General features: G+C 50.0%; 1 protein-coding gene across 1 annotated transcript; it reads left to right on the top strand.

Moving 5' to 3' along the window:
• Positions 1-944: 944 nt before the first annotated feature.
• On the top strand, positions 945-22,500 carry Cacng8 (calcium voltage-gated channel auxiliary subunit gamma 8). The gene is made up of 4 exons (XM_052180477.1): positions 945-1,294; positions 17,292-17,375; positions 18,138-18,278; positions 21,740-22,500. Exons 1-4 carry the CDS (start codon positions 1,117-1,119, stop codon positions 22,498-22,500), a joined length of 1,164 nt encoding a protein of 387 aa, XP_052036437.1. The 5' UTR covers positions 945-1,116.
• Positions 22,501-27,153: the final 4,653 nt, after the last annotated feature.

Below are 27,153 nucleotides of genomic sequence, written 5' to 3'. Positions count from 1 at the left end.
CAGATATTGCACTCCTGTGACTAGTGAAGGCCACTTGAGAAGATTTTTTTTTTTAAGTTAAGGGGATAGTGAGGGATTTATGTTTCCTTAGTAGAGAAAATTATAAGGAGAAACGCAGGTGTCACAGAAACTTTTGGGGAGATTGGTATCCTGCTAAGGAGGAGAAAGAAAAAGAAAACAAACAAACAAACAAACAAAAAGCCATGGCCTTAGTGAGCATTTTCTTTTTTCTTTAGATGTGCTGTCAAGTAGCCCAGACTGGCCTCCAATTTACTGGGTAACCAAGGATGTCCTTGAACTGATCCTCCTGCCTCTATCTACTGGGTGCTGACATTACAGGCGCACACCACCATGTCCCATTTATGCTGTGGTTGGGATCAAACCCAGGGCTTTACACAGGCTCGGCCAACACCTACCAACTCTATCCCCTGACTCAGTTGCTGACAGGTGCTGCTCCCAAGTTGGAGAGATACTAGAGGTACAGTTGGAGACATATGAACCGGCTTTCTTGAGCAGTGGATCTACAAGGTGCAGGAGTATGTGTGTGGAGCACTATATGTAAGAGAGCTGGTAATGGGGGACGGGGCTCTAAGGTGTGAACGGAGACAGGGCATCCTTAGGAGGAGATAGCAGCAGGGTTTGACTTGAGAGTTGGCTTCACAAGAGGACAGAGGTGATCATAGGGAAAGAACTGAGGGGGCTGAATTATGACCTCTGAGTATATGGCTAATGAGGGATAATCTCTCAGTAGAATTTAGCAGGCAAGCAGTTTTGGGGCAAAAAAAAAGCCATCTCAGAGAACTAAATCCCTCTCTCTTTTGCCTCCACCAGCTGGAGACCATGGCTTCCCTCTGACCTCTGTCTCTGCAGCCACCTTCTCGCTGCCCACGTCCCCTCTGGCCCCTCGAGGCCCCCCAGCTTCTGCCTGTGCTGTGACACCCCCCAGCCGCCGGCACGGCCCCGCCTCCGCTGCCCCGGTGGTGGCCCACGGCCCCCCGGTTTCCCGTGGTGAAACTGGAGTCACTGAAACGCTGGAATGAAGAGAGGGGTTTGTGGTGCGAAAAGGGCGTTCAGGTACTACTGACCACCATCGGCGCCTTCGCGGCTTTTGGCCTCATGACCATCGCTATCAGTACTGACTACTGGCTCTACACGAGAGCTCTCATCTGTAACACCACCAACCTCACAGCAGGTGATGACGGACCGCCCCATCGTGGGGGCAGTGGCTCCTCAGAGAAGAAGGACCCCGGGGGCCTCACACATTCAGGCCTCTGGCGGATATGCTGCCTGGAAGGTAGGGTGCAGGAAGGCCCTGACTGGCCACCTCCTCTTGAAGCCTGTGCCTCCCTCAAATCGACTGCGAGCGTTCTGAGGCTCATCCCAAGGTCTTGAGGGCGGTGTGCTCCTCTGCTGGAGACACCGTGATTCCATGCATCCCTCTGTCCCAGCTCTCTTCAGGGATTCTCTTTTGATTTTTATTTTATATTGAATTTGATGATGCATGTGAATGTTTTGTCAGCATGGTCAACTGGCCACCACATGCATGCCTGGTGCCCTGTGAGATCAGAAGAGGGCGCTGGAGCCTCTGGAAGCCGGGTAACAGATGGTTGGGAGCCAGGTGGATCGCCATATATGTGTTTGTATGGCTCTGTGCTTTGCACACTTGAATGCATTCAAGAACCCACGGAAGCCTGAGTAAGGCCTCTGCTACACACGGAGTTAGTAATAAAATGCTGCCTGATACGGTGCTGGGAACTGGACTCCGGTCCTGCGGAAGAGCAGCTGCAGGGAGTGCTCTTCACTTCTGAGCCCTCTCTCCAGCCCCCTTCAAAACACGTTTCTTATCATACTATTTGTTTATTTAGTGTGTGCAAGTTCCAGTGTGCAAGTGGAAGGCGGAGAACAACTCGCAGGAGTTGAGGATCTTCTTCAACCCTGTGGGTCCCTGGGATGGGAACTCAGGTTGTCACGCTTGGCCACATGCGTGACCCCCGCCCACGAGCCATCTTGCCAGCCCATGCCATGCTTACCTTGCGCCTTCCCCGTGTCTGCCCTCACCCGCTTGGCTCTGTGGTTCCCAGAATTGAAACAAAGCTCTGTGTCTTATGGCCTACTCTGGTCTCACTCTGGTCTCACTCGGTCGGTCGGTCAGTCGCTTGGGTCGGTTTGTTGGTCGCTCTTGTTCTTGTAGGTCTTTCCGTCTCATCTGCAACCCTCAACTTCTCTCCCATCGGGACTGCTCCCAAGCTGCAACCTGGTCTTTCTAGTTTCAGCTTCTAAGGGCTTCTCCCTCACCTCCTGCCTTCCTCAGCAGGCTCCTGGGACATTTCTTGTCTGCGCTCCTCCCCCCCCCCCCCCCCGACAGTTTTCTTTTCTTGGTGATGCATCCTGGTTCCATCCCCTCTCACTGCAAGTCCCCTCATCTCCCCAGGACACCTGCTGTCTTCCTCCTCAGCTCCTTCTCTAGCCCACTTTCCATGTCAGTAATTCTTTCATACACATTTCGGGCGTACCAGCACGCATATAGAGACGTTGGGCTGGGAAGCAAGACTCTGGGAGCCTCACTGTGTGACCACGATCCTTCCTCCTCTGAGCCTTGGCACCCGTAGCAGTGGCTTCAAGGAGTGAACCAGGGACCTTGAAATATCTCCCATAGCACCAATAGGCTGAAGTTCTTTATTTTTCGTCTGTCTTCATGTCCATTGCCTCTAACTCCTCTGTCCTGACAAACCACTCATCTCAAGTGAGGAATGGGTGGACTTTGAAGATAAGTCTGTGGAATGTTTCGTACGGAAAACCAAAAAGTTAGTCACCAATGTATCAAAGCAGGGAGACTGCTTCCTGAAGGTCTGACTTCTGGCTCTTAGCCAGCCATCACAGAAGATCTGAACCCAAAGGCTCAGGAGTTCTGACCCCTCCTGCCCCTGATTGAGTAAGGGCAGTAGATTGCTGGCTTTTCTGGGTCTGGTTATGGAGTCACTCAGATATCATAGTCACCACTGCTCAGTCGTCACATGCCCCTCCTCTTCTCTGTCACTTCCCACCATATCCCCGGAGGCTATGTCATGCCACGCACACACTCTGGCCTGGCCAGACACAGGGTACAGAGTTTGCACCTGGACCTTCCATTCACGCATCCACTCACTCATTTTTTTTTTTTTTGATTTGGTTTTTTTGAGACAGGGTTTCTCTCTGTAGCCTTGGCTGTGCTGGAACTCACTCTGTAGACCAGGCTGGCGTCGAACTCAGAAATCCACCTGCCTCTGCCTCCCAGAGTGCTGGGATTATAGCCGTGAGCCACCACCGCCCGGCTCACTCATTTATCTGGATGCTCTTGCACCCATCAGTTTGTATTGACTTTAAACTGTGTAGCAAAGTTCTGAACTTTTTAAATTTATGGGCTGAGTGTGTGTCTCGGTGTGAATGTGGATGTCTGAGGAGAACTTATAGGAGTCATTTCTCTCAACTATGTAAGTTTGTGGAACTGAATTTAGGATGTCAGGCTTGGAAGCAAGACTCTCTACCCACTGAGCTGTTACCACCGTCCCCAGGTTCTCTTGGTTGATTCAAGAACAACAGGGGGCAAAACATACAGATCTCTGCTCTGGAAGGAGCAACAAAAGCATAATGGAGATAAACGAATAGGCAAAAAGCAGAAATGGAGAGAGGGAAGCATCAGGGCTGTGCATGTGCGTCAATCAGGAAGCCTGGGAGGTGCCACATGGTGGTGGAAGACGCCTTAATCCCAGGAGAGGCAGGCGGATTTCTGAGTTTGAGGCCAGCCTGGTCTACAGAGTGAGTTCCAGGACAGCCAGGGCTACACAGAGAAACCCTGTCTCAAAAACCAAAAAAAGAAAAAGAAAAAGAAAGAAAGAAGGAAGGAAGGAAGGAAGGAAGGAAGGAAGGAAGACTGGAGGGAGGCGTTTCATGCGGCAGTTGACTTTGGTTGGTGGCCTGAAAGAAGTGAGGTTGAAGACGCAGACAGGGTGTTGGGCTGTGGATACAGTCCCTGCAAAGGCCCTGAGAGGGGCGTGAATCTGTGTTTGGCCAACAGTGGGAGGCCGGTGTGGCTAGGACACAAAGAGTGGGGAGGGATGTGTGGTCAAAGAGAGATGATAGGCTCTCGATCTCACGGGTTCATACATATGTGGCATAGAAGAGTCAGCTTTTGCTTGCAGATGGGAGCAGAGAACCCCTGTGAGTGGCTTAAGTCCTACCAGGATGACTCCTGCTGCTGTGCTCAGAAACGGCTACTGGGAAGGGTGGGAAGGGAGAATGTGGGAGCTGTGGTTTGAATGCATAGTAGATTCCAAAGTTCCCCGTGGGAAGGCATTGCTGATGGAGCAATTATGGGATCTGAGAGGGAGAGCAGGGTGAGGGGTGTCTCGGAGGCGGGGCTTCTGAACCTCAGCCCCGGTGACATTTTGGGACTGAGAATTCTGCGTGGCGGGGGCTGAGCTGTGCATGGAAGGATGCGGATCTGCTTCTCTAGTCTCTGTCTAGTCCCGCCCACCCCCCAACAGTTGTGACAACCCAGATCATAAATTGTCTCCGTACATTATTTACATTCTCCAGGGAGGGGAGGGATTATCACCTCAGGTGAGCGCGCTCGGGTCTCAGGCGGAGGTGAAGCTTAGGCCAGAGCCCTTGGCAGTGCGGATCTGCTCTTTCGTCTCAAGAGCAAGCCTTTTTGTTTAAATTCCTTTTTATTTTCTCTTATTTAGCACATGTATTAAGGAGGGGTAGTGCAGGCTCTGTTGTGAGCATGTCTGATTTACAACGCTTGGTAAGAAATAATCCCTATGTCATGGGGCAGGAGAGAGGGGGAACTGAGGGCGTACTGAAGGGCTTCCAGCATGCGGTATGGGAATTGTTTACTTTAGGCTTTATGGAGCCCACGAGCAGTGTTAGCACTACTAGTGAAGCCGGCTGCACCACACGTGAGTGTGGCTGCTGTCCCCTGAGCGTCGTGTGTCATTCATGGACACCAGCGGTTGAATTCCTGCCCTCTGCCTTTCTCTTCCCCCTCCCCCACTTCCTCCTTCTCTCCCACTCTTTCTTCTCCCCCCCCCCCCCCCTTCTATCTCTGTCTCTCCTTTCTGTGTGGTTTGGTTTTTTTGAGATAGGATGTCAAGTAGCCTGTGCTGTCTTCTAATTTGCTGTGTAGCCAAGGTTAGCCTATAACTTTGTTTTTTTAAAGTAGGAAGTCTATCTTTTTTATCTTTATCTTTAAAGACTTTTTTATCTTTATTTTATTTACTTGTTTGGTGTGTGTGTGTGTGTGTGTGTGTGTGTGTGTGTGTGTGTGTTACACACCCATGCCATGGCCACATATGGTCAGTAGATAACTCCTGGCAGTTCATTTCTCTTCTCTTCCTACTGCTTGACTTCGACGGTGGAACTCAGGTCATCATCAGATTTGGCAGCAAGCACCTTAACCCAGCGAGCCATTTCATTGGCCCCAAACTAGATCCTCATGGCTCACTGTCTCTTAAAGTGCTGGAATTGCAACTTGAATTCCGATACATGGTTTATTGTTTCTGTTTTTAAGATGGGGCTAGGTGATGTAGCTCAAGCTAGCCTTGAACGTACAACAATTCTCTTGCCTCAGCAGCCTTAGGCCTGAGACCACAGGCATGAGCCACCACACCTGGCTCACCCCCACGCCCCAATAGGCTGAACCCAGAGCCTCGTGCATGCTAGGAAGGTATTCTAGCTGAGCTCTAGGCTCAGCTTTTTTGTTTGTTTTCTTTTGAGACAGAGTCTCACTAAGTTTTCCAGGCTGGCCTTGAACTTGCAGTTGTTCTGCCTCAGTCTCCCAAGCAGATGTAGTAATAAAAGGTCCGTGTCAAAAGGTCCATCAGAATTTTATGCTATTTTCAGAAGCCAAGGAATACACTCTTCCTTGACATGCTCTCCATCCTTTACAAATCACGCTAGGCCCATCTGTCGTTCTTTCCTCCCCTTGCCTGCTGGAGACGCAGTAGGGAAGAAGTCTGGAGATGTCAGTGTGACGGACATCAGTGCATGAGTGGACCAGGGTCATCTAAGAAGCAGCACAACCGAGTCACTTCGTAAAGGGCCTGATCTGTAAACACGAGGACCCGAGTTCAATTCCCAGAACCCACATAAAAAGCCAGACAGGGTGGCAGATTCTTGTAATCCTAGCACTGATGAGGTAGAGATCAGAGCATCACTGGAGCCTGCTGGCCAGCCTAGGCTCACAAAAGGCCCTGACTCGAATGAATTTGTCTTTAGAATGACACACACGCCGGGCGGTTTGGCGCACACCTTTAATCCCAGCACTTGGGAGGCAGAGGCAGGTGGATTTCTGAGTTCGAGGCCAGCCTGGTCTACAGAGTGAGTTCCAGGACAGCCTAGGCTACACAGAGAAACCCTGTCTCGAAAAACAAAAACAAAAGAATCTCTCTCTCTCTCTCTCTCTCTCTCTCTCTCTCTCATACACACACACACACACACACACACAAACATAAGAAAAATCAGTCAAACAAGCAAACAAAAAACCTTTGAAGCTAGGTATAGCGGCCCGCTTCTACAATCCAACACCTTGGGAGCCAAGGCATATATTTTCCAGGTCAGGCTCCATGTTCCAGATGGGCCTGGGCTACGCAGCATGACCTTGTGTCAAAACCAAACAAAATCCAGACAGTCAAAAGGTGTTCTAAAAAGGGACTTTTAATCTTATGATTCTAGGTGGCAGTGGATTGTTGTGGGGAAATCGAGGCAGAAACTTCAAAAAGCTTGACACATCAGTCCACCGTCGAGAACAGAGAGGAATGCATGCACGTTGCTTGCTTGTATGCTTGTGTCCAGCTTTCTCTCATAGACGATCCAGGACCCAAAGCCCTGGGAATGAAGCCACCCACAGTGGGCATGTGTTGACGCCTCTGTTAAGGCAATCAGGACGATCCTTCCCAAACATGCTCACAGTCCAACCCGGTTTCACTGTTCCCTCATTGAGATCCCTCTTTGGCACTCTCTTCTCAGGTGACTCTAGATTGTGTCCAGTTAGCAAAATTAAACCAGCCACCACAAAGGGTTAAACTATGAGGGAACTAGAGAAATGAATCACAGGAGAGTTGAGAAAGGATTAGATGTTTAGTTAAAACTGGGGAAGTCGGTTTGCTGTAAGTCAAAGAAGGTTAGTGTGTCAAGGAGCTAGCTGGTGAAGGCTGACTTGACTGTTACTGTAACTACCATCTATGTGCCACTCAGATAACCCTGCTAAAGAGCTACTGTTATCACCCCCAAGAGAAAACAAAGTCTCAGAGAAGCACAGTGTCTTGCCCAGCTTTACCCAGTTAACACACTGTAGCATCTGGATTGAAATTTAGGTCTGGAACAAGGCAAGGAAAACAGCAGCTTCCAGACCACTGGGGATTCTGAGACTGTCTCTAGCTTCCTTTGTGGGATCTGAAACGGGATAGAATATTGCCATTGAGACATGAACCCTAAAATAAGACAGAAGGGGCTTGCCTTGGGCTGTGTTCATACTCCCAGTTTCATTTTCATTCTTGCAGAAGGAGGATCACAGTAATGCCTTCTTCACAAGATTAAGGGGGAGTCCGCGTAAATCGGAAGGAATAAAGCACTTAGTAGGCTAGCTGGCACTGCACCTCCTGGTACTGTTGCTATGTATTTCTGTTTTCTTCTTATTGGTATTTCATGGGATTAAATTCAGAATCCTTCCTCCTTTAGCACTCAGCTTCTTTCCAACAGAAACGAATTGTATGGGAAACCCTGTCTTGAAAAAACCAAATCCAAAAGAAATTTTTTTTCCCTAGTACCTACATTAAAAGAAACAATTGAGCCGGGCGGTGGTAGCGCACGCCTGTAATCCCAGCACTCTGGGAGGCAGAGGCAGGAGGATTTCTGGGTTCAAGGCCAGCCTGGTCTACAAAGCGAGTTCCAGGACAGCCAGGGCTACACAGAGAAACCCTGTCTCGAAAAAAGAAAAAAAGAAAAAAAGAAAAGAAACAAAAGGCAGGGCCATGGGTGTGCACCGGTAGCACTTGCCTAGAACCTCCCATAGAGGGGCTGGGAATGTGACTTAGTATGCAGCACCTGCCTTGACGCCCCACTCCCACCCTGTGAGGTCTTGGGGGTACCGTTCAGTAGTAAAACACTTGTGTAGACTCCACCAATAAGGGCTTGGTAGAGTGGAGTCGGTGGTAAAACACTTGCCTAGAATTCACCAGGGAGGGGTCTGGTGGTGTGGGTCAATGGTAAGGTGTCTCCCTGGGATCGTCCAATGAGAGGCTAGGGGGAGGAGCTTTGCCAACCCATTCTGATGCAGCCCCATCTACCCGTAGAGAGAGACCGGGCTGGGGGGTGTTAGTGCAGAGTCCTTGGTCTGGTCTGGAGCCTGGAGACACTGAGGTGGCCTGTTCCATTGCTCCAGCACAGTGGGTTTAGATAAGAAGAGAGCTCATGATTTTAAAGCTTTATTATAGAAAAGTAGGGGGAAAGAAAAGAGATAGAAAAGCAAAGAGAGAAAGAAGAGATAGAGAGGTTAGAGCCGGCCATGGCCACGTGGAAAAAGAATGGAGAGAGAGGGGGAGCAGGGGAGCAAGAGACAAGGGAGAGAGTAAGAGAAGGAAAGAGGACAAGAGAGCGTGGGCAGGAGAGCCACGAGGGGCCACGCAGGCCCTTTTAGTGGGCCGGGCTACCTGGCTGTTGCCAGGTAACTGTGGGGCGGGGCAAACGGCTGTAGCCTGTAGCTAGGTGACTGTGGGGGTGGAGTCCAGCCAGAACACCATGGGTCTGGGGTGTGGCCCTACGTGACTGATGGCCACGCGGTTATGTCCGACAGAGCTTGGTGGTAGGGTGATTCTGGTATTACACTTGGGCTCCATTCCCAGCCATAGAAACCAAAATGAGGTGAGCTTGATATTTAAGCGAGTGTGACCCAAAGATCGCACATGATCAGTGTAAGGCATCACTCCTTTCCCGTTTTGCTCCTTCACTTACTCTTAGGAAGTCCACTGTCTTTCCCCCTCACAGCCCATCCCTAGGGCTGCAGTGGGGTGGGTGGTGACGCCCACACCCGGACAGCTGTGTTTCAGCCACGCTGAGAATTCTCAGCAATGCACCCAGCACCTCTCTGGGGACCCAAAAGTCTGGACCTACAGTCCCATTTATTGCCACCGACTTTGCAAACCCCTACGGTCAGCACTTTGCCTGCCTTATTATCTCATTGAGTCTTTGCAACTGTGCCGCAGGGAAGGTATTATTATGGCTCCTGTTTGTCAGAGCAGGAAGCTGGAGGCCTGAGAAGGAAAAGTGACTCAGGCTGCAGGGACACCCACAATGTGAGGCATGCGAAGATCACAGCGTGCTGGACCTGTTTGCCATGTGTCCCAGCCACAGCTGTGCGCTGCATGTTCGGCAGGTCCAGGGCGCCAGGGTTGGGGGGGTTCTAGAGACTCCGGGGCCATCTCACGACCATCTCTGGACATAAAAAGCTCCTGTGTAGGCCGGGTTCAGAAGTTAAGAGTCCTCACTGCCCTTCCAGGAAATGAGAGTTCAGTTCCCAGGATGCATGTCAGGTGGCTCACCACTAACTCCAGGGCAAAAGGGATCTGATACCCTCTTGTGGCCTTCCGGGGCACCAGTACTCATGTGCACAGATCCACCAGTCCCCAGTTAAAAATAAAACGAACCTGAGCGGAGTGTGGTGGTGCATACTTTTAATCCCAGAACCTGAGAAACGTACGCGGGCAGATCTCTCTGGTCTACATAGTGAGTTTCAAGACAGCCAGGGCTACATAGAGAAATCCTGTCTCAAAAAAAAAAATAAATAAATAAAAATTAAAATTAAAAAAAAAGAAGAAGAAGGAGAAAGAGGAGGAAAAGGAGAAGAAGGAGGAAGAGGAGAAATATAACCTTTTTTTTTTTTTTGATTTGGTTTTTTCGAGACAGGGTTTTTCTGTGTGGTCCTGGCTGTCCTGGAACTCACTCTGTAGACCAGGCTGGCCTCAAACTCAGAAATCCACCTGCCTCTGCCTCCCAAGTGCTGGGATTAAAGGCGTGCACACTACTGCCCGGCTGAAATAAAATCTTTAAAAGTAAAAGTTTCTAGCCTGGTGGGCTCAGATCAAGTTGGCACCTGCTGTAACTGTCACAGTCACAGGATCTGTGTTCACTGGAACCTCACCAGAACCCTCTAAAGCCACAATATCATCTTCCTTTCTCAGTGAGGAGACTGAAACTGGGGGAGGGGGGCATTCTGTTTCCTAAGAGCTGCCCTGCTGGCACTTGGCAGGTCTTGGATGCGAGTCTAGAAATGTTGGCTCAAAACCTGAGCTATGTAATGCCCCCCAAACCTGGCAGTGATTAAACCTCCTCCACAGGATGCAGCATCTGTGTGAGGCGCGGCAGCTTCTTCAGCGACCCTTGCCTCGGTCTCCTCGTTTATAGCGCAGGGAATCCTGCTAATGTATCCATTATAGGGCTGTGCAAAGTATTGAGCAATTTAAATTGTTTAGTGACCCTATCAAATCATCAGCAGTGACAGGGACGTAGTTAGCCGAGAGTGTATAGTGACTGATAACAAGTGAGGATTCTTTATTTTTATCTTATCCCATCTATCCATCTAATCTAATCTATCTTATCTATGTATCTATCATCTATCTAATCTATCTGTCTATCTCTCTATCATCTATCTAATCTATCTTATCTGTCTATCTATGTATCTGTCTATCTATCTATGTGTCTGTCTGTCTGTCCGTCTGTCTACATATTTGTGTGTATGTGTGTGTGTGTGTGTGTGTGTGTGTGTGTGTTCCTGCTTGCTCTCACATACTGGAGGCTTACCAGGAACGTGTGGAGGACAGAGAACAACTTTCAGAAACTGGTTCTTTCCCACATGCGCCTTTGACGCAGACTTTTTCTTGTCTCTGCCACAGGGCGTAGCCTAGGCTGGCTGACCATTGAATTTCGGGGCAGGCGTGCCATTTCTGCCTCTGATCTCTTTGTAGCGCAGGGATTACAGATGTGCACTTCTACATCTGGCTTCTTAACTGGGTTCTGGGAACGGAACACGGGCTGTCACACTTACCCGGTGCCTGCTTTCCCCCTCTTTACTCAGGGAGCCATGATAGTTCTTTGTTTCGGGACGGGTGGGCAAGGAGCAGGTTGAGGCTGTGGATGACCTCGAGTGCCTCATTTTCCTGATTACTGGCCCGTGTGCCCCACCTGGGGAATCGAACCCTGCCCAGGTACTTTGGGTCTTATGCCAGTGCCCGCCTAGCACCACCCTCTGAGCTGCATCTCTAGTACCACCTTACTCACTTTTTAAAAAAGATTTATTTTATGTATCGTTGCTGTCTTCACAGGCACCAGAAGAGGGTGTCGGATCCTATTACAGATGGTTGTGAGCCACCGTGTGGTTGCTGGGAATTGAACTCAGGACCTCTGGAAGAGCAGTCAGTGCTCTTAACCGCCGAGCCATCTCTCCAGCGCCCAGCCTTACTCATTGTTAAGCACACAGCTCAGTTCCTTTGAGTGTGTTCATGCTGTCTATAAACTAGTCTCCAGAATGCCTCTGGCCCTCGCAGAAAACTCATCAAACCTTTCCCCATTCCCTCTCTTCCCTGACCCACCCAAGTGGTCACCTTGGTCACCACTATTCTATTTCCTATATCTGAGAATTTGGTTCCCCCAGGTTCCTCCAATACATTTTTATTTTTATTACGTGTTAAATTTCTTCTTAGTGTTCCTGTGTGTGTTTGTGTGTGTAGATATGTGGGTGAGTGAGCATGCCTGGACCAAGGCATGGGCCTGAGGCCGGAAGACAACTTTCTTGAGTCTTTTTTCTCTTTCTGCCATGTGGGTCTCAGGGATTGAACTCAGACCTTAAGGCTTGGGGAAAGTCACCCTTACAGGCTGAGCCATCTCGGCAGCCAAATGATACAGTTTTTGTCTGTATGGCTTTATTTCACTTAGCATCATAACCTTAAAGTTCAAGTATGTTACAGCGAGTTTCATAATTCTCTCTTTTTAAAAAAAGATTTATTTATTTATTATATATAGGTTCACTGCAGCTGTCTTCAGACACTCCAGAAGAGGGCTTCAGGTCTTGTTACAGATGGTTGTGAGCCACCATGTGGTTGCTGGGATTTGAACTCAGGACCTTCGGAAGAGCAGTCAGTGCTCTTAACTGCTGAGCCATCTCTCCAGCCCACATAATTCTCCTTTTAAAAATCTTTTATTACCATATACTAAGGATTCACAACAAAGATGGTTTTATACATTTTATGCATTCTATTTTGTTCTGGAAATTTCCTCTTGTCTTGTGATGATTTTTTTTCCTGTTTGAGGGTTTTCCTTTGTTTTATTTATTTATTTATTTATTTATTTATTTATTTATTTATTTATTTATTTAGAGACATGATCTTTCTACATAGCCCTGACTGTCCTGGAACACATTATATAGATCAGACTGGCCTCAAACTTATAGAGATCCTCCTGCCTCTGCCCTCCTCCCCCAGTACTATGATTAAAGGTGTGTACCACTCACACACTCACACACACACACACACACACACACACAAAAGGGCTGGAGAGATGCCTCAGGGGTTAAGAGCACTGACTGCTCTTCTTAAGGTCTAGAGTTCAAATCCCAGCAACCACATGGTGGCTCACAGCCATCCATAATGAGATCTGATGCCCTCTTCTGGTGTGTCTGAAGACAGCTACAGTGTACTTACATATAATAATAAATAAATCTTTTAAAAAAGATGTGTACCACCATGCCCACCTTGGAGTGGTTTTGAAAACAATATTTTGTAGCCTAGGGGATCCAGGAGCTGCCTGAGATGGCCTTGAACTCTTGATGCTCCTGCTGGGATGACAGGCTTATCTGCCATCAGCCTGGTTTAGGAGGTTCTGGGGACTCAAACCAAGGTCCTCTGGTGCAGTAGGCCAGCTCTCTACATCATCAGCATAATTCCTTTTTAACGGTTGAATAATACGCCATTGCATGCATACTTTTTGTTTTGTTTTGGTTTTTGGTTTTTTAGGGTTTTTAGATTTGGTTTTTTGAGACAGGGTTTCTCTGTGTAGCCCTGGCTGTCCTGGAACTCACTCTGTAGACCAGCCTGGCCTCAAACTCAGAAATCCGCCTGCCTCTACCTCTTCCTCCCAGAGTGCTGGGATTTACAGGCACGTGCCACCACCGCCCGGCTGTATGCAAACGTTATATTTGGTTTGCCTAGTTCATTTTAAGAGAGGATTCAGATTATTACCAGTTTTTTACAGGGCAGTACATGGCTGAGATTGGCCTTTACCTCAGTATATAGCCTAGGATGTCCTTGGACTGCTGGTCCCCCTGCATCCTCCTTTCTAGGTGGTCGGATTACAAGCACGGTGTCTGCTGTTCCCACTTTTTGGCTACCATGAATTGGTGGTCCATCAGATCTATTGAAACTGGAGTTAGGGATGGTTATGAATTGCAATGTGGGTGCCAGGAAATGACCTCAGGTCACTTGTAAGAGCACCGAGTGCTCCTAACCACTGAACCGTCTCTCCAGTCCCCCCGTCTTTAACTTTTTGAACAAACCATACTGCGTCCCACAGTAGCCACACTGCACTTGATTCCTGCCACTGGTGCACTCGAACTCCAGTTTCTCCACATTTTGTCAATACTTGTTCCTTTCTCTTCTGTCCTTTGTCATTTGGATAGAAGGTGGTTTAATGGGCTGGGTGTGGGCTGCACACTTCCATCTCAGCAACCAGGAGGCTAAGGAGAGAGGATGGCGAGTTTGAGGCCAGCCTTGGCTACACAGTCAGACCCTTCTTCACCAAGCCAAAACAACTGGTGGGTGACACTGAATACATGTTTTTAAATTTTAGGTGTGTTACGTGTGTACGTCTATGTGTGTGTGAGTACAGCGCTCATGATGGCCAGAAGAGGGCCTCAGATTCCCCTGGAGTTGGAGTCACAGGTGGTCATGAGTCACTAATGTGGGTGCTGGGTGACAGAACTCGGGTCCTCTGCAAAAACTATGACGTTTCTAACTGCTGAGTCATATTTCCAGTCCCTAACATCTTTTAAGCAGCATTTGCATCATATTTATTAACTGATATGTTGATTGTGTGTGTGTGTGTGTGTGTGTGTGAGAGAGAGAGAGAGAGAGAGAGAGAGTGCACACGCATGTGCACATGCACTCATGTGCATGATCACTATTGAAAATGTGCACCAGAGTGAGCCTCTGGAGGTTGAAGGATAACTCTGAGAAGTAGGATTTTTTTTCTATGTAACCAAGGATAGCTGCGAACTTCTGAGTTTCCTGCCTCTATCTCCTGGTGCACCACCATGCCCTGTTTATGTGGTTTCAGGTATAGAACGTGTGGCTTTGCGCATGTCAGGCAAATGCTCTCCCAACAGGGCTGCACACCCAGTCCCCACTACGAGAATGTATTAAGCGTTTACTATGGATGTGGCCATGTTTGGGGTACTGGAAATCATTGATGAATATCCCAGATGCTGGCAGTCCAGTGGTGTGTGTGTGTGAATCCTTCAGTGCGAGGTCTGCTTCTGCCTTCATCATCAGTGCTGAATCGCCGCGCCCTTCTGTGCTCTGTTTTCCACATCTGCACGATGGGTGCTCTCTGGAGCTTCCGTTGCTGTGATAGAACACCGTGACCAAAAGCAACTTAGGGAGGAAAAGGTTTATTTCGTCTTACAGTTTATAATCTATTACCAGGGAAGTCAGGGCTGGAACTCAAGGCAGGAACCGGGAGTCGGAAAATGAAGCAGAGACCATGGAGGAACACTGCCTCTGGCTTGCTCCTCGTGACTTGCTCAGCCTGTTTTCTTACAGCAGCCGGAGCCGCCAGCCCAGGCGTTGTACCACCAACAGTGACCTGGACCGCTCATACCACTCACCTGTGAGAAATGCACACCATAGATCTCCCACAGGCAAATCTGGTGGGAGCATTTTTCTCAGTTAAGATTTTTCTCTTTCAAAATGACTCTAGCTTGTGTCAAATCAACACAAACCTGACCAAGACAGGTTTTTTTTTTTTTTTAATTTTTATTTATTTATTTATTTATTTTTTTTTTAGTTTTTCGAGACAGGGTTTCTCTGTGTAGCCCTGGCTGTCCTGGATCTCACTGTAGACCAGGCTGGTCTCAAACTCAGAAATCCGCCTGCCTCTGCCTCCCAAGTGCTGGGATTACGGGCGTGCGCCACCACCACCTGGCACCAAGACAGGTTATAATAGATAACAGAACATTAGATTATGTTCCAAGCAAAGTGTGTTAAATTTCTATATCTGGATCCTGTTTTCACATCAACATGAGTTAGATCTTATTTTCTGGATTTTTTTTTTTTAATATGTGAAGGCACAGATGCAATTAGTATATATGTTCACAAAGTCACAAAATAAGGATGGTATAGCCCAACAGAAAACAGTAGAAATTTTTTAAAAATTATTTTTATTTTCTGTGTATATATGTTCTGCCTCAATATGTGTATGTACACTGTGTGCATAACCGGTGCCCACAGAAACCCAAAAAGGCATTGGATGTCCTGGAACCAAAGTGAGAGACTGTGGGTAGGTGGCACATCGAGTCTTAGGAACTCGATCTGGGTCCTCTGCAAGGGCAACAAGCACCATCTCTCCAGCTCCCAAAGTGGGGTCCTGTTCTGTACAGGATACCAACCTTATCTCTTTATTTTTCATTAAAATTAATTAATTAATTAATGGGGCGGGCATGTTCTTTCCAGGTTGCCAGGCTTGGTGGCAAGCACGTTCGCCCACTGAACCTCTTTACCGGCTCCTTACTTTTGTGTGTATGTGGTGGTATATACATGTGTAGTGTGTGTGTGTGTGTATATGTGTGTGTGAGAAGTTAGACTGGCAGGTAGCTAGCCCCAAGGACCCTCCCGTGTCTGATCTCTTGCCTCCAGCACTGGAGTAATAGGCATATGTGACAGTGTCCGGTTTTTTGTTTGTTTGTTTGTTTGTTTTTTAAGTGGGTGCTAGGATTTGAACTCAGGTCCTCACGCTCGTAGAGCAAGCGGTTTTACCCACTGAGCCACCTCTCAAGCCCCTAAGGGTCTCTCTAACTGCTTATCAAGGGTGTTAATCATCACGGGAAGCATTTAAACAAGTGGGTCTTCACAGCTTACTCGCGGCGTCAGATTCATTCTTTCCAGTTCTTTCCTTTATCCTCATTTCTTCCCCTCTGTTCCTTTGCCTGGCTTGTTCCAGCTTCTTTCTATCTTTATAGTCATTCGTTATTCCATCCATCCACCCATCTCTTCCTTGAGGCGTCCTGGGAGCCAGGCTCTGTGCTATGCAATGGTCAGGACCCAAGAAGTCAGACCTTGGCCCCTCCCCCTTTAGGAACCGGGAGCTTGCAGAAAATAAAGTATCAAAAAGTCTCCCTGATGCACGTACTACACAGGTCAGCTCAGGGAGCTCAGCCCTAGAAAGCGGAACAACTTTGCGTGTGTTGTATGTGCCCCTGAGCTGTCTCTGCAGAGTAACTCTTACATCTGCAAAGACCCACAGGCTGGAGGTAGCTTAACGCTGAGAATACACGTATTTATGCAATTTGTTTTCCTCCAGCTATGCGCCACAAGCAGTATCACAGACTCTGTTCCCACAGATGAGATAGGCAGGCTCTAGCTGGGTGGAGGACGAGGATCAGAGAGAGGGAGGGTGAAGCGGCAAGATGATCTTTGGGTGCTCGGGAAGCGCGATTGTTTTCGGAGTCCCTGGTTTTTCCACTCATTTTCACACTTCTTAACAAGCTTAGGGTACAAGGGTGCCTCGATGTGGTGGGCGTGGCCAACACTGACTTGCTTGCAGGGGAGATGGGAAGCCACATAAATTGAGCGGTATTTTCTTCGTTCCCTCTCCCCTTTTCTCCTATTTTCGCTCCTATCTCAAATATCCCAGTCTGGCCCAGTGACCTTGAATTTCCTCCTTCCTCTATCTCTGGCATAGTGCGAGATCACAGGCTTGTACCCTTCTCTCTCTCTCTCTCTCTCTCTCTCTCTCTCTCTCTCTCTCTCTCTCTCTCATTCTTAAAATAAGTGGGGGGAACAGATCTGAGGGGTGAAAAGTTTGACCCGACACCAGTTGGGGACTAGGATGCCTACCTCTCAATCAGCCCCGAGACGGAGGGAGGACAAGGGTAATGATCTGATCTGGGAGCGTGCATTTGAGTAGGGGAGGGTCTTCTCGGAACACTTAGGGTCGCCTCTCCTCTAACTCTGAAGACCGCCCCCCCACCGTCCCCATCCCCTCTCCAGGGTTGAAAAGAGGTGTCTGCGTGAAGATCAACCACTTCCCGGAGGACACGGACTACGACCACGACAGCGCGGAGTACTTGCTCCGTATGTAGGGGGTCAAGGATCCGGGTGGGATGACGAAGGTGGGAGGGGAGGAGGAAGGGACTGGGCGGAGCTTGGACCTCAAGCCTAGATTAGTTTCCCAGCCAATCCAGGTCCAGATGCTAGGGTGGTGATTGGTCGGTTAGATGTCTATAGCCTGACAACTTTATATGGTAAAGGCCTGTAGATTGGCTGTTGTGGCGGTCAGGCAATCTGCAGTCCGAACTGGTACTCCCCCGGGGAAGTGTGTGGTGTGATTGGGCTGTTATCCTGAGAACGTGGCAAAGCCTTAACTATGATTGGTTGCTTTAACCGGGCTCAGAAATCGAAGAATCTGATTGTCGAGGGTTTCAGGAAAGGGATCGGGGGTTTCTTTTCTAAAAGAACGAGTGGAAAGGGAGAGTGGGATAAAGAAAAAAAGAGCGGCGGGGGAGGGGCTAAAGGATGAGCACACAGGGAGGGAGACAGGCTTGAAAATGGAGAGACATAGGCAGGAATGGACGAAGACAGAAAAGGAGTGGGAGCGAGAAAATGTGATAAAGGTGCAGAGAGAAAGGAGGGGAGATGAGGAAGAAAAAGAAAAAAACTTTTTTAAAAAGGAGAGGAAAATGAGACAAAGAAGCAAAGTGGCAGAATTAGCGAACTAAATTTAACTAAGCGGAGAGGGAAGCAGGCAGGAGGCGCGGTGGGCCCGGGGCGCAGCGGCCCGCCTGACCGCCCTCGCGTTTCCCTCTCGTCCCTTCTCTTTTCTTTCTTTTCCCCTAGGAGTAGTCCGGGCCTCCAGCATCTTTCCTATCCTGAGCGCCATCCTGCTGCTGCTCGGGGGCGTGTGCGTAGCTGCCTCCCGCGTCTACAAGTCCAAAAGGAACATCATCCTGGGCGCAGGGATCCTGTTCGTCGCAGCAGGTGAGAGGCAGAGGGAAGGGGCGGCGGGGCCCACCCACGGACGCGCGTGCGTGTCTGCGGGTGCATGGGTGCCTGCAACTGCAAAGCTAGCCTGCCCCAAGCGCCCCCTGGGGACCGGAGCTTTCCTAGGCGCCTCCCAAGCTGTGCCGCCTCCGCCTGGGTAAGGTAGATTTAGGTTTAGGCTTTTAGCCTGCTTAGACTGTGAGTAAAGTGGGAGGCAAGAAGGGGAGTTTCCCTGGCTGCTTTAGAGACGAAACAGGGAGGCGTCTGGGAAGGGGGAGGGGACCCGAGACACTTGGAGTCTAAGGATAGGGAGATGGGACTGACTTTAGGAAGATAGACTAGCAGGGCGGCGTGGTGGCGCACGCCTTTAATCCCAGCACTCTGGGAGGCAGAGGCAGGCGGATTTCTGAGTTCGAGGCCAGCCTAGTCTACAGAGTGAGTTCCAGGACAGCCAGGGCTACACAGAGAAACCCTTTCTCGGAAAAACCAACCCCTCCCCCCTCCCTCCCAAAAAAGGAAGATAGAGATTGAAGAAGAAGAAAATGACCTGGGTAGATCCTAAAAGGGGCTAGTCCTAAAAAAACCTTCTAAACTAGAGGCTCTCAACCTGTGGGTCACAATACCCTTGGGGGGCACTGAATGACTCTTTCACAGGGGTCACATATCAGATACCCTGCCTATCAGATATTTATATTACGATTCATAAAGGTAGCAACATTTCAGTTATGAAGTAGCAATGAAAATAAATTTATGGTTGGGGGTCACCACAGCATAAGGAACTGTGTTAAAGGGTCGCAGCATCAGGATGGTTGAGAGCTACTGCTCTAGGCCCAGGGAAAGGAAACTGAAAGCTGCAAGTGGGAAGGACAAGGCTTTACCTGTGTGAGGAGAACAGCCATTGGTCTCAGTCAGGGTTTCTATTCCTGCACAAGCATCATGACCAAGAAGCAAGCTGGGGAGGAAAGGGTGTATTGAGCTTACACTTCCACACCGCTGTTCATCACCAAAGGAAGTCAGGACAGGAACTCAGGCAGGTCAGGATACAGGAGCTGATGCAGAGGCCATGGAGGGATGTTTCTTACTGGCTTGCTTCCCCTGGCTTGCTTTCTTATAGAACCCAAGACTACCAGCCCAGGGCTGGCACCACCCACGAGGGGCCCTCCCCCTTGATCACTAATTGAGAAAATGCCTTACGGCTGGATCTCATGAGGGCGTTTCCTCAACTGAAGCTCTTTTCTCTGTGCTAACTCCAGCCTGGGTCAAGTTGACACACAAAACCAGCCAGTACAGCCATTTTCTGGAAAATTCAAAAGGAGAGGGGTTATACAAGAAGCTAGACCTAGGCCAGAATGTAGAGTTGGTTACCTCAAGAGTTAAGGCCTTGGGTCGTGAATGTGACGGAGTGCACAAAGCCCTGGGCTCCATCCTCAGCAAAGAGTAAGCCTAATGTAATGGTGCCTGCCTGTTATCCGGGAGGATCAGAGGTTCAAGGATCAACCTTGACTGCACAGAGAGTTTGAAGACAGCCTAGACATTGCAGGAAATCTCAAAATAAAGCCCCTCCCCCACCAAAAAAAACTGGGTCTAGGGTAGGAGATACCCAGGATAATACATCTTTAGGAGCAGAGCTGGGACCCACTCATTAATGGTAAGATTGGGGCCAGAAAGTAGGGTAGGATGCAGAAGAATGTCCCTTCTACACAAGGGATGGAGTTTGGACCAATGGAAATTGAGCTTGCTTAGATTCTACAGGATGGTTTAGAAGAATGGGCACAGGATTTAGACTTCCTCATTAGATTAATGACGCTGGGGCTTAGACTCCTAGAAGGGAGTTTTAACGCATTTAAATGGCAGGGTGTGTGTTGTAGAGAGGGGTGGTCTAGATCTGCACGAGGAGGGGCTATTTAGGTCTGAAAGAGGTACGTAGCAGGGGTGGAAGTCTAGCCTATTCCTACAAGGCCTGGGGTTTAAAAAGCTGGAGGGTGGGCCTGGAGCACAAGGGCGATCTATTCTAAGAAGGGCGAACTTGAGGCTAGCCAGAGTGAATTAGGCTACACACCTAGGCAAGGACTCTCTCTCTCTCTTTGTTTTTTTTGTTTTGTTTTTGTTTTTTGTTTTTTCGAGACAGGGTTTCTCCGTGTAGCCCTGGGTGTCCTGGAACTCACTCTGTAGACCAGGCTGGCCTTGAACTCAGAAATCCGCCTGCCTCTGCCTCCCAGAGTGCTGGGATTACAGGCGTGCGCCACCACCATCTGGCGGCAAGGACTCTGTAATGCAGGGAGTTAGGTCCGCAGTGCACGGAGCCTAGAGACTTAAGTGGGATTACATCATTAGCATCAAAAGAAGAGGGAGGAGCCTGGGGAGGATACAGGGTTACACTTTGGACAGCAGCTGGAAACCCAGCCTAAGACTACCTCAGGAAGGGTAGGTTTAAAACCAGTCGAGGTTGAGCCTGGATGTGCTGGAGCAGAGTTTAGGCCAGTGGAGGCTAGACCGAAGAGGCAGAACCTAGACTACCTGGGCGGTGATACCTAGACAGTGGAAAAGAATTAACATTATTAGGATAGAGAGGAGAGATTGTCAGCCATTGCCAGAAATCTCCTCAGAAGGTAAGGTCTGAGTCTTCTTGGGGTCAAGGCCTTGACCACATACGGGTGCGGTTGAGATCCATATAGGTGAGACTTACATATCTGAGCAGAGAGGGGGCCTGGGCTAGGTCAACACAGGGCTGATGTTAACTGGGGAATGGAGCCAGGCCTCCAAGGAAGGCACTTTAGGCCAGTGGAGGAGGGGCTTAGATGTGAGAATCTAAGTCCCAGTTTGGAAGATGGCACAGGCCTACGGGTACAGACCTTGGGCTTCTCTGGAAGAGTTTTGACTCTTGGAGGCAGGATTCCTGAGACAGAGTTAGCTCATTGGAGTGGTACTTAAACTTCGTAAGGGTAAAGTTCAAACCAACGACAGTGGGGCTTAGACTCCTAGGGTGGAATTTAGTCCCGTGAAAGTGGGACTTAAGCTCTTGGGTGGAGTTTAGCAAACGGTCTACACTGCTGGGTAGGGTTTAGGTCAGTGGGGCAGGACTCAGATTGCTGGAGTAGAATTCAGCTCAGCAGAAATAGGGATGGAGTTAAATAAAGGATTTAAGACTCCTGGGTGGAATTTAGTCCAGTAGAGATAGCTCTTAGCCTCTTAGAATAGTGGACTACTTAGACTCCCAATGTGGGTGAGACTTAGACCAGGTGGGCAGGACTTAAGACTCTTGAGGTGGAATTTTAACTCGGTGGGATCAAGGCTTAGACACGTTGAGTAGTTTTGAGTCCAGTGGGTCTCGGGGCTTAGACTCCTGGGATGGAGTTTAGCCAGTGGGGTACCTGGCTTGGAGTCTTGGCGCTTTAAGACAGTCAGGAGTCCTGGGGCCCTGGCGGCCCCGAGGCTCCCACATGACCGTCTCCATCCAGGCTTGAGCAACATCATCGGGGTGATTGTGTACATATCGGCCAACGCGGGCGAGCCAGGCCCCAAGAGGGACGAGGAGAAGAAAAACCACTATTCGTACGGCTGGTCCTTCTACTTCGGCGGGCTGTCCTTCATCCTGGCCGAGGTGATCGGCGTGCTGGCCGTCAACATCTACATCGAGCGCAGCCGAGAGGCACACTGCCAGTCACGCTCGGACCTGCTCAAGGCCAGCGGCGGCGCGGGCGGCAGTGGTGGGAGCGGCCCCTCGGCCATCCTCCGTCTGCCCAGTTACCGCTTCCGCTACCGCCGCCGCTCCCGCTCCAGCTCCCGAGGCTCCAGCGAGGCGTCGCCATCGCGGGATGCGTCTCCCGGAGGCCCCGGGGGCCCGGGCTTCGCCTCCACGGACATCTCCATGTACACGCTCAGCCGCGACCCGTCCAAGGGCAGCGTGGCCGCGGGGCTGGCGAGCGCCGGGGGCGGCGGCGGCGGGGGCGGCGTGGGTGCCTACGGCGGGGCGGCCGGGGCGGCGGGGGGCGGCGGGGCGGGCTCGGAGCGGGACCGCGGGAGCTCGGCGGGCTTCCTCACGCTGCACAACGCCTTCCCCAAGGAGGCGGCGTCCGGCGTCACGGTCACGGTCACCGGACCGCCCGCTGCGCCCGCGCCCGCGCCGCCCGCTCCCGCAGCGCCCACGCCCGGGACCCTGTCCAAAGAGGCTGCGGCGTCCAACACCAACACGCTCAACAGGAAAACCACGCCCGTGTAGGGAAGCCGGGGGGCGTGTCCGGGGCGCGTGCGCGGGCGCGCGTGCAACGAGGCCGCCGGATCAGGGTGCCCCCCAGGTCTATGCCTGCGAGCGCGCTGGACACCGCTGGGCCTTCTAGCCCCTCTCCGCACCACCTACCCGCCCCGCCCCGGGGGGCGCCACGCTGCGAAGCAGGGACCCTTGGGGAGGGGGACGGGCCGGGAAAAGGGGTTCCAGCGTGGGAGCGCTGTGTTTTATTTTTGTGTTGGGAAGATTTCAGGGGCGGGAGGGAGGGCCTGTGGTGTTTTTTGCAGTTTTGAGATGTTTTCTTTTTAAATGTTTTGCTGTGTGCATGTGGGGGCGGGGCGGGGGGAGGGGAGGGTGGGACTCCCAGCCCAGCCCAGCCCAACTCCTGGAGAGGGGCTCCTAGCACATGAATATAGAGTTACATCTACAACTATCTAAACACATGTTCTGTATAAAGAGACAGACCAAGAGATGGCAAAGGCCTAGGGAGGGACGCGCTGCCAGTTAGTTCACCTTTTCATTCATCTTTCAACAAGGGCTTATAAAGCACCTACTGTGTACCAGGTGATGGTACACAAGGTGGTGCCAGGGAGAAGGGACATAAACGCAAGGCGCATCTGTTCATTCATTCCTGGGCATTTTATGTGTGTGCGCGTGCGCATAACCGCTAGGCATTTGTACCCACCGCTGAACACACAGACGGGAAGAAAACAGGGCCCCCGGCATCTTCCGAGAGTTTGCATCTTGTACTTGAGACAACCATTGATCGCAGAATCACGTACATACCCAGCAAATGACACTGTAGAAATGTAGAGGCCCGCTGGGCTGTTGCTCAGCGTATAGAGTGCTTGCTCGACACAAGCCCTGGGTTCCACTCCAGCATTGCACACACTAGGCATCGCCGTAAACACCTGTAATTCCAGCACTCGAAGGTGAATCCTAAGGTCAGGGGTTCAAGGCCATCCTGGGCTGTATATTTGAATATTGAGGCCAACCTAAACTATGAGACTCTTGCATTTAAAAAAAAAAAAAAAGACACACGTTGTTGGGTGGGGTGGGGTTCTGAGATGCTACAGAGTTCCAAGAAGGGGATGTTAGCTTTGGGGGTTTTTAGGGAGGTAATCTGTTTTTGTTCTGACAGAAAAATGATACTAGTCAGTCAGACCTTGGGTGAGGCCGGAGATTTAACGTATCAAGATCCTAGGGACAGGAAGGCACTTCCAGGCTGTGAAGTGTCTGGTTTGCTTGGGCCAAGAGCCTGGAGACAAACTGTTCAAGACTTAAGTGAGGACTTAAAAGGTCAGCAAAAAGGGCCGTGAATTGGTTTTAAGCAGCAATGGAGCATAAAGACAGGGACTCTGAGGTAAGCGGTCAAGAGGCAACTGTCCCTTACTGGAGGCAAAATGCCCTCACAGAAGTGTTGGGTCTTAGGTATGGCATCCGGTTCCGGTGTTGAGGAGGCTCAGGCAGCTGGCGCCACTTTTTTTTTTTTTTTTTTTTTCTTTTTGGTTGTTTGGATTTTTGGTTTTTTCGAGACAGGGTTTCTCTGTGTAGCCCTGGCTGTCCTGGAACTCACTCTGTAGACCAGGCTGGCCTCGAACTCAGAAATCCGCCTGCCTCTGCCTCCCAGAGTGCTGGGATTACAGGCCTGCGCCACCACCGCCCGGCGCCATTTTTTTATGCCTTCAGCCACTCACCCACTTACTAGCTGTGTGAGTTGGGATCTCGGGTGATAGGTCACTGCTCTGCTTTCAGTGTCAAAATCATGCAACCCAGGCAGGGCAGTGAGCACTGTCCCAGGGTCACAGTGGTCATCCGAGAACACAACTGCCGAGAACACAACTGCCGAGAACACAAATACATGCAGGAGAGATGGGAAATCCTAGAGTATGCGATGTCTGGACTTGAAGGACCAGTCTGCTATGTGCTGATGGAGATGAAGGCAACTTGGGCGAAAACCCGGGGAAGCAAGACAGCAAGCTGTTCCTGGTCGGGGAGGAAGACAAGGACAATGAATCCAGGATGCGGAGGGACGTCCGAGTTGCCGGGCGAGGTAATGGATCTGCACACCGCGTTCCAGGCTGAGGGCTAGGCTGTATTCCAAGGAGAGTGAGAGGAGGACAGCAGAACTGAACAGGTCAGGGGGTTTTAGGGTAGACACAGAGAGGGGGCTTACTCCATTCAAGTTCTGCAAGTGATCTCGAGGTCTACACACCGTGATGCTGGAGATTAAACATGCTTTTCCGTCTGCCCCGCCTTAAACGACTTCCAAGAGGAAAGCAAGACGGTCTCAGAGGACACAAGGGAAGGAGTGGTTATTAGCATTAGTACCAAAACAAAAACAAACAAACAAAAAAGCCTGGCAGTGGTGGCACACACCTGTAATCCCAGCACTCTGGGAGGCAGAGGCAGGCGGATTTCTGAATTCGAGGCCAGCCTGGTCTACAGAGTGAGTTCGAAGACAGCCAGGGCTACACAGAGAAACCCTGTCTCGAAAAAAAAAAAATCCAAAAAACCAAAAACAAACAAAACCATTAGTACCAGTAGTGGCATTGCGGGACAGCAGAACTGGGGGAAAGCGTGGGCCCTGGGTCTGAGAAAGGTGCTTTCGGGGAGCCCTCGTGAATGGTGAATAATCTTAGTGCTTGTGAGGCTGAGGCAGGAGGACTGTCAATTTGAGGCTAACCCCAGCTATCAAGCTGATTCCACAAAATGTGGAGGAAGAGGCAGGGATATAAGCTTAGTTGGGGGAGAGCTTATCCAGTGTTATCATAAGACCGGGGGCTCAATGCTTAGCATTGTATAAACCAGTGAGTGCGTGTGATTCCCTGCATCTGAGAGGTGCAAGCGGGAGGACTGAAGTCCGAGACAGCCGGCCTGTGTCCCACACTGTCGGGAGGAGGAGAGAGGGAACTGGAAGGTGAGGAGGCTGAGTCAGGAATCTCAGAGGAAATCTGGGAGGGCGGCTCAGGAAGTGGGGGAAAGGAATGTAAATTAGTGGCCCTGGGAAGGACTTAGTGCTGTTCTGAGGCCTGATGGGATCTGTAGTCCGGAGGTCAAACCCCAAACAAAGGAGGTAGGGGGTGGGCAGGAGGAGGAGTGAGGTGGTGGGATTGAGGAGGAAGGGCAGAAGAGATCAGAGTCAGGTGTGCTTCAGAAACAACACAGATGAAGGTAATCCTGAGGGAGGAGAGGAAAAAAAAAACTAAAACAGAGAGTCTGGGAAGCTTGCCAATAAAAGGTAAGGCATTGCAAAGACACAAGACAGGAACAGAGAGCCTAAACCTCACAGAGAGAGAGAGAGAGAGAGAGAGAGAGAGAGAGAGAGAGAGAGAGAGAGAGAGAGAGAGAGAGAGAGAGAGAGAGAGAGAGAGAGAGAGAGAGAGAGAGGCAGGGGACACTGTGAGGTGCGGCAGAATGGTCTATTGTCTTTTTCAATTTTTATTTGAGACAGGGTATCGCCGTGTAGACCAGGCTGGTCTGGAGCTCACATAGGCCTGCCTCTACCTCCTGAGAACTGCCACTAAAGGTATACCACCACACCTCATCTTTTATTTTAATATTAAAGAAACATTGGCCTGGAGAGGTGGCTCAGTGGTTAAGGATGCTAACAGCTCTGTCAGAGGACCAGAGTTCAGATCCCAGAAGCCACATCAAGGGGTCTATGACTCCAGATTCAGGGGATCCAACACTGTCTTATGATCTCCTTGGGGATACCTCCTCATGCAAGTGCATGTGCGTTTCCTCCTCTCTTTCCATCCTCACCCCTCTCTCACACACGGGACATGCACACAAGCACAAAATTACAAGAAGAGAAAATGGTTTGTAACCTAGCCCTGGTGGTGCAGAGCTCAGAAAACTGAGCAGGGAGGGTCAACTGCTTACTGAGTTCAAGGCTAGCTTGGTGAGACTACGTTTCCAAAGAAAAAGCAATATGTGGGTTGAGGGTTTAAACCAGTGGTAGAGCAGTTGCCTAGAATTCTCCAAGGAAGGGCTAAGAGCATGGCGCTATGATAAGAGCAGTTGCCTACCCCGTGTGAGGAGCTGGAATCAATCACTGGTACAAAAAAGAAGGAAAACAAAAGAAAAAAGCTGGGCGGTGGTAGCGTACGCCTGTAATCCCAGCACTCTGGGAGGCAGAGGCAGGCTGAGTTCTGAGTTCGAGGACAGCCAGAGCTATACAAAGAAACTCTGCCTCCAAACAACCAAATCCAAAAAAAAAAAAAAAGAAAGAAAGAAAGAAAAGAAAAGTTTATCCTAGATCATCTGAACTGAAGAGACTCCTAACCTCGTGGTATACAGGAAGCCTAAATGTTTGGGACTAGATAGGCTCTCAAGGTACACCAAGTAACATCCTTAATTAGACCCTCTATTTTCACCTCTACCCCTGATAAACCCACCATATGAATCCATAAAAGGATTAACCCGTTGATTGAGCCTTCAGGATCTAATCATTTCCCCAAAGCCCAACAATCCAAAACCACATTCTTAATATTCCCCTGTGGCGGACATTTCATATTCAGACCACAGCAAGTGGCAAGAAGACAGACAGGGTCTGCTGGTTGGGGGACTTCTGCAAGAGACAAGCAGGAAATACTAAGGTCGGTAAAGGAAGGCTAAGCAGAAGGCTGTGGGCTGCTCAGGCCG

The sequence above is a fragment of the Apodemus sylvaticus genome, chromosome 1 (assembly GCF_947179515.1).
Source record: "Apodemus sylvaticus chromosome 1, mApoSyl1.1, whole genome shotgun sequence".
NCBI classification, from domain to species: Eukaryota; Metazoa; Chordata; class Mammalia; order Rodentia; family Muridae; genus Apodemus; species Apodemus sylvaticus.
This window is presented reverse-complemented; position numbering and strand designations above follow the sequence as displayed.

Bases quoted from the DNA above. Each gene is read 5' to 3' on its own strand.
- Cacng8 (XM_052180477.1), top strand. From the start codon at position 1,117: ATGACCATCGCTATCAGTACTGACTACTGGCTCTACACGAGAGCTCTC. The intron at 1,295-17,291 runs GTAGGGTGCAGG...TCCCCTCTCCAG, and splicing joins GCGGATATGCTGCCTGGAAG to GGTTGAAAAGAGGTGTCTGC. The intron at 18,279-21,739 runs GTGAGAGGCAGA...GTCTCCATCCAG, and splicing joins GATCCTGTTCGTCGCAGCAG to GCTTGAGCAACATCATCGGG.